Raw genomic sequence first — 6,870 nt, forward strand, 5'->3', positions numbered from 1 at the left:
GGCTTCCAGCCAAACAAAATACAGGCATATGAGTTGAACATTTACCTCAAGTAGATACACTCTTTGGAGAGAATAATCATGGGAGAAAGAAGGGCTGCTTATGCACAGGAAGACAGCTCAGGGGACAGGAGTGTATGGAGGGATGAACACTGGGAAGAGGTAACTATGGGGACGAAGTGGGAGGAGAGCTGTTGCATTGTGGTAAACTGTGGTCAATGACATGAGACAAAGTATATGTGAACTATTGTATGGAAAGTGAATTTGGTCTGTAAATCATCACCCAAATCACAAGGAAAAAAAAAAGAGGCACCTCTGAGATGGTTCCAACCACCAACCTTTCAGCTAATAATTGAGTGCTGAACCCTTTGCCCCACCAAAGGGCTATGATATATAATGCAATACAGAGCCCCCACACAGTAGGGGAATCTAGAGTAATAGAATGTCTGTATCTCTGCCCAAAATAGTCAGTTTTCTGCTTGGGTAGCATCCTATTTGTCTTCAGATATTTTGCTCAAAGCTTCTATCAGAGGTGACCTTACAAAGTAACCTTTATTTTAAGCTCTATAACTTACTTATCCTTCATTATCTTACTTCATAATGGCAATCATATTGTTTACTGAATTATTCATAATCTATTAATCTCTATCCTCAAAACACACATATCCTAGAATAAAATTTAATGGTAAGGATTTTTTAAAATGATTTTTACTCATGTTCCCAGTCCCTTCAAAACACTTGCCAGAAAATAATTGGCCCAAAGTATTCTTCGAACGAACAAAACAAAGTCTTGAAGAATTTATAGAGCTATATGTTGCCTTATTGTTTGAAAACATCCACATTCTGTTGGATCACCTTTCTTTGGAAAGGGCACAACTGTGGATCTTGTCTAGTCCTTTGGCCAAGTAGCTGTTTTCAAATTTCCTGTCATAGATGATTCAACACTCAAGAGCTACATCCTTTGTTGAAACATCCCAGTGGGTGTTCTACCAATTCCTGGAACCTAGTTTTTCACCGAGTCCTTTAGTGCAGCTTGGACTTCTTTCAATACCATTGCTTCTTGATCATATGTTACCTCCTGAAAAGGATGAATGTAGACCAGTTCTCTTTCATACAGTGAGACCTGTATTCCTTCCATCTCCTTTGGTGCTTCCTGCATCATTCAATATTTTGCCCATAGAATTCTTCAATATTGCAATTTGGGGCATGAATTTTTTTCTTCAGTTGTTTCAGCTTGAGAAATGTTCAGTGTGTTCTTCCCTTTTGGTTTTCTAATTCCAGGTCTTTGCACATTTCATCATAATACTTTACTTTCTTTTTGAGCCATCCTTTGAAATCTCCTCTTTAGCTCCCTTCCAACATTTCCTCCTTTCACTGTTGCTACTCTCTGTTGAAAAGCAAGGTTCATAGTGTCTTCTAACATCTATTTTGTTTTTTTCTTTCTTCTCTTTTAAATGACCTTTTGCTTTCTTCTTGTATGATGTTCTTGATGTCATCCTACAACTCGTCTGGTCTTCAGTCACTAGTATTCAATAGGTCAAATCTGTTTTTCAAATGGTTTCTAAATTCAGGTAGGAGATATGATTCAGTTTGTATTTTGGCTCTCATGGACTTGTTTTAATTTTCTTTGGTGTCAACTTACATATGAGTAATTCATGGTTTCTTTCACAGTCAGCTCCTCACCTTGTTTAGTTTTATTTATTTATTTATGATTTGGGTGAAAGTTTACAGAGCAATTTCATTTTCCACACAACAGTTAATAAACATTTTGTCTCATGAAACTGACTACAATATTCCACAATGCAACTGCTATATTCCCACTTCCTCCCCACATTTAACTCTTCCCTGTGTCATTCCCTGCCATGCACTCTTGCCCCTGAGCTGTCTCCCTGTGCATACACAACCCTTCTATTCTCCCATGATTGTTCTCTCCAAGGAGTGTATCTACCTAATGTAAATGCTCAGGTCATATGCCTGTCATTTGTTTGGCTGCAAGCCACAGGAGTGGGTTCAATTCCAGACCTGAAGGGCAGGTAGGGGCCATAGTCTCAGGGGTTTCCACAGGCTCTATCAGACCAGCAAACTTGGTCCCTTTTTCTTTTTTTTTAAATTTTGAGTTTTCTTCCACATTGTTCTCTCACTTTATCCAGGATCTCTTCCATAGATCCACCTCTGAGTGGTTGACAGTGGTAGCCAGGCACCATCTAGTTCTTCTTCTCTCATATTCACATAGGCTGAAGATCACATGGTATACCAGTCCCTTGGACTAATTGTTTCCATATGTCTTTGGTTTCCTTCATTCTTCTTTGCTGTGGATGAGGAGAGACCCATCGTTGCATCTAGATGGCAGCTTGCAAGCTTTTAAGATCCTAGTCACTACTTGACAAAGTAGGATGTGGAATAATGTTTGTGTGTAGTATGTTATGCCAGTTGAGCTTGATGTCCCCTGCAACTGTGGTCCCAGGGCCACAGGTCCAACTACTCTCTCCCTGAGAATAGCTGGCTGTGGTCTGGCCTTGATTTGACTGAAGATATTTTGTTTCTCCTTCACCTCTTTCACAGAGAGTCAATCTAAGGAAATTTCCAGAAATGCAAATTGGATTCAAAAGAGGACTTGGAAGGAGGGATATCATGGCTGATGTCAGGCGGATCTTAGCTAAAAACAAAAAATATCAGAAAGATGTTTACATGTGCTTTATTGACTATGCAAAGGGATTAGACTGTGTGAGTCATAAGAAATTATGGATAAGACTGTGAAGGATGGAAATTCAAAAACACTTAAATGTGCTCTTGAGGAACCTATACATACAGCAAAAGGCTGTCATTCAGATGGCACAAGAGGATATTGCATGTTTTAAAATAAGAAAGGATGTGTGTCATTGCTGTATCCTTTCACCATAGTTATTCAATCTGTACACTGAGCAAAAATTCTGAGAAGAGGAACTTTATGAAGAAGAACATAGCATCAGAACAGGAGGAAAACTCACCAACAACCTGAGATATGCAGATAAAACAACCTTGCTTGCTGAAAGTGAAGGGGACTTGAAGCACTTCCTGATGAAGATCAAAGACTAAAACCTGCAGTATGAGTTACACATTCATATAAAGAAAAAAAAAAAAAAATCCTCACAACTAGACCAATAAGCAACATCATTATAAATGTAGGAAAGATGGAAGTTTTCAAAGACATTTAATTTGCATCCACAGTCAACACTGATGGAGGCAGCTGTCAACTAATCAGATGTCATATTGCACTGGACAAATCTACTGTGAATCGCGTCTTTAAAGTATTGAGGAACAAAGATGTCAATTTGAAAACTCAGGTGTGCCTAACCCAAGCCATGATATTTTCAATCACTTCATGTGCATGTGGAAGCTGGACAATGAGTAAGGAAGACTAAGGAAGAAGTGATGCCTTTGAATTGTGGTGTTGGCAAAGAATACTGATAATGCCATGGACGGCCAGAACTACAGACAAATCTGTACTGGAAGAAGTGCAGCTGGAATGCTCCTTGGAAGTGACAATGGCCAGATTTTCTCATCTGCTTGCATCATGTGGTCAGAGGGACCATTCCCTGGAGAAGGATGTCATGTTTGACAAAGTAAAGGGTCAGAGAAACCAAAAGGGAATATCCTAAATGGGGTCAATTGACACAGTGGCTGCAGTGATGGACTTCAGCACAGCAAGGATTGTGAGGCTGGTGCAGGACAGGGCAGGTTTTCATCCTGTTGTTCTCAGGGTCACTAGGAGGCAGCATCAACTTGATGGCTAACAACACCATGTTAGCCATTAGCGGCAAGCAAGTCTAGTCAGTTTCAGAATCAGGGAGGAGATAGAGCTTTGGGGAGTCCATGAAATCTCAGCTAATAAACACTAGATTCATAGATAATATATAAAAAGTATTTAATTAAACACATTTAAAATATAAAATCACCCTATCTCTTATAACTAACTCTGCTGATCTTTTCTGTTTTCTAATAGTTTTCACCAGCTCCATGTCACCAGGAAACCAAACATATGTTTCAGAATTCATCCTTTTGGGGCTCTCAGACGAGACAGAGTTGCAGTCCCTCCTCTTTGGGCTGTTCCTGCCCATGGACCTGATCACCTTCACTGGGAACCTGCTCATCATCTTGGTCATCTTCATGGACTCCCTCCTCCACACACCCATGTATTTCTTCCTCTCCAACCTCTCTTTCACAGACATCTGTTTCACCTCCACCATTGTCCCAAAGATGCTGCTGAACATCCAGGTGCAGAATAAAGTTATTACCTATGAAGAATGCATCACTCAGATGTATTTTTCCATGCTTTTTGGAGATTTAGACAGCTTTCTCTTAACAGTGATGGCCTATGATCGGTTTCTGGCCATCTGTCACCCCCTGCACTACAAGATCATCATGAACCCCAAGTTCTGTGGCCTCCTGCTTCTGACAAGCTGGTTACTCAGTGTTCTGGACTCTTTATTACATGGTTTAATGGTTTTGCGACTGTCCTTTTGTACAGATTTGGAAATACCCCATTTTTTCTGTGAACTTAATCAGGTCATCCAACTTGCTTGTTCTGATACTTTCCTCAATGACTTATTGATATATATTTCAAGTGGATTTCTGGGTGTTATTCCACTCACTGGGATACTTTACTCATACACTAAGATTGTGTCCTCCATTGCAAGAATTCCATCAAGAAAGGGCAAATATAAAGCCTTTTCCACTTGTGGGTCTCATCTTTCAGTAGTTGCCTTGTTCTATGGTACAGGGCTTGGAGTTTATCTGAGTTCTGCTTCTACCCAAAACTCCAGGAAAAGTGCAGTAGCCTCAGTGATGTACACTGTGGTCACTCCCATGCTGAACCCCTTTATCTACAGTCTTAGAAACAAAGACATAAAGCAGGCCCTAAGAAAACTTTTCCACTGACAAATATTCTCTATATAACAGAATCATTTTTTTTTCAAGATAAGAGAACTGTCATGAGCAACAGAACTCAAAATTATGAAAAACTAAATCAAGATTATTTCATCATTTCATAAATGTGCATTTTTACCAGAATTCAATCTCCTTCATAATACGAGATAAGCAATTCTTACTTCTATATTTCTTTCAGAAACTTTTTTTAAATGAAAATCTTCCCTTCAACAGGAAATCCCTTCAAGGTGACTGCATATGATTCACTATGAAACAGAACTTCTACTCTTGGCCATGGAGTATCATCATACATCTATCCCAAGGGAATAGCATCATTATTGACCTCAACCCCAACAAGTCGAGATATCAAGCTCCAGATTCCTATTTTGGAAAGTCTGTTTCTTGTAATCACTTCTGGTATGAGATATTTGAACTCTTTCTGTTATTTTATTTCAATGGAAGTCTTGTTAAGTATTTTGAACTAGAAAATTTGTAAGCGTGTACTTACTAAATTGTTGATGGACAGGTGGTATGTCTTTCAAGTATTGGGAATGACTCCCAGAACAACACTGAAAATCAGAGTGACTTACAAACATTGATATTTCTTCTTTCACCGGGAAGGTGGTGGAATCAAGACTCCACTGAAATTATGGGCTCCACAAACATGGTGTATTTCCTGCTATCCAGGTAGTAGGAATCTTTTGTTATAATTGTTACCTGAAGACCCCATCCCTAAAGCAGCTAGTCAGCTGCTCCAATAGATTGCATCATTGAGTTAATTACCATTCTCACCATGGGGAATAACTATATCCAGTTGCCCAGTCACTCAACGAGACTCAGCCAATTTGACAAACAAACTTAACTACCATAAGTCCCTCCGACAATACAACCAAAGAAGGTGAGACAAAGCCTGGCCATTCTCACTTCCGAGGAATATTCCGGCTGCACTTCTTCCAGGATGGATTTGTTCATTCTTCTGGCAGTACTTGATACTTTCAGTACTCTTTGCCAAGAACACAACTCAAAAGCATCAACTCTTCTTCTGTCTTCCTTTTCCATTGTCCAGCTTTTGCATGCATATGAGGCGATTGAAAACACCATGGCTTCGGTGAGACGTATGTTTGTCTTCCAAGAAACACCTTTGCTCTTCAGCACTTTAAAGAGGTCTTTTGAGCAGGTTTCCCAATGCAATACATTGTTTGATTTCTTCAGTGCTTATTCCATTGTTGTTGATTATGGAGCCAAGTAACATGAAATATTTGACAACTTCAATCTTCTCTCCATTTATCATGATACTACTTATGGTTCCAGTTGTGAAGATTTTCATTTTCTTTATCTTGAGTTGTTATCCATACTGTAGACTAGTCTTTAATCTTCATCAGTAAGTGCTTCAAGTCATGTTTACCTTCAGCAAGCAAGGTTGTGTCATCTGCATATTGTAGGTTGTTAATGACTCTTCCTCCTATCATAACGCTGTGTTCTTCTTCATATAGTCCAGCTTCTCCGATTATGTGCTCAGCATACATATTGAAACAGTATGTTGAAGAGATACAACCCTGACACACTCCCTTCCTGATTTTAAACCATACAGTATCCCCTTGTTCTGTCTGAAGGCCAGCCTCCTGGTCTATGTACAGGTTCCTCATGAGCACAGTTAAGTGTTCTGGAATCCCCATTCTTCTTAATGCTATCCATAATTTGTTATGTTTCACACAGTCGAATCCCTTGGCATAGCCAATAAAAAACAAGTAAACATCTTTCTGGTACTCTTTTCTTTGAGACAAGATCCTTCTGACTTCACCAATGATATCCCTCATTCCACATCCTCTTCTGAATCCAGCTTGCATTTCTGGAAGTTCTGTGTCAAGATGCTGCTGTAACCATTTTTGAATTATCTTCAGCTAAATTTTACTTGCATGTGATATTATATGTGTTCAATAATTTCCACTTTCTGTGGGATCATCTTTG

The 6,870-nt window shown here is 39.3% G+C and overlaps 1 protein-coding gene across 1 annotated transcript in view; it reads left to right on the forward strand.

Moving 5' to 3' along the window:
• The first annotated feature begins 3,993 nt into the window (after positions 1-3,993).
• Positions 3,994-6,870, forward strand: part of LOC103212644 (olfactory receptor 7A5-like) — an 8,119-nt gene continuing 5,242 nt past the window's right edge. The window contains exon 1 of the mRNA XM_007958618.2: positions 3,994-4,898. Coding sequence (XP_007956809.2) covers positions 3,994-4,898 — 905 coding nt within the window. The remainder of the gene's footprint in view (positions 4,899-6,870) is intronic.

Source organism: Orycteropus afer, unplaced genomic scaffold, assembly GCF_000298275.1.
Source record: "Orycteropus afer afer isolate SDZICR_OR568_19922 unplaced genomic scaffold, OryAfe1.0 scaffold01048, whole genome shotgun sequence".
Lineage (NCBI taxonomy): Eukaryota > Metazoa > Chordata > Mammalia > Tubulidentata > Orycteropodidae > Orycteropus > Orycteropus afer.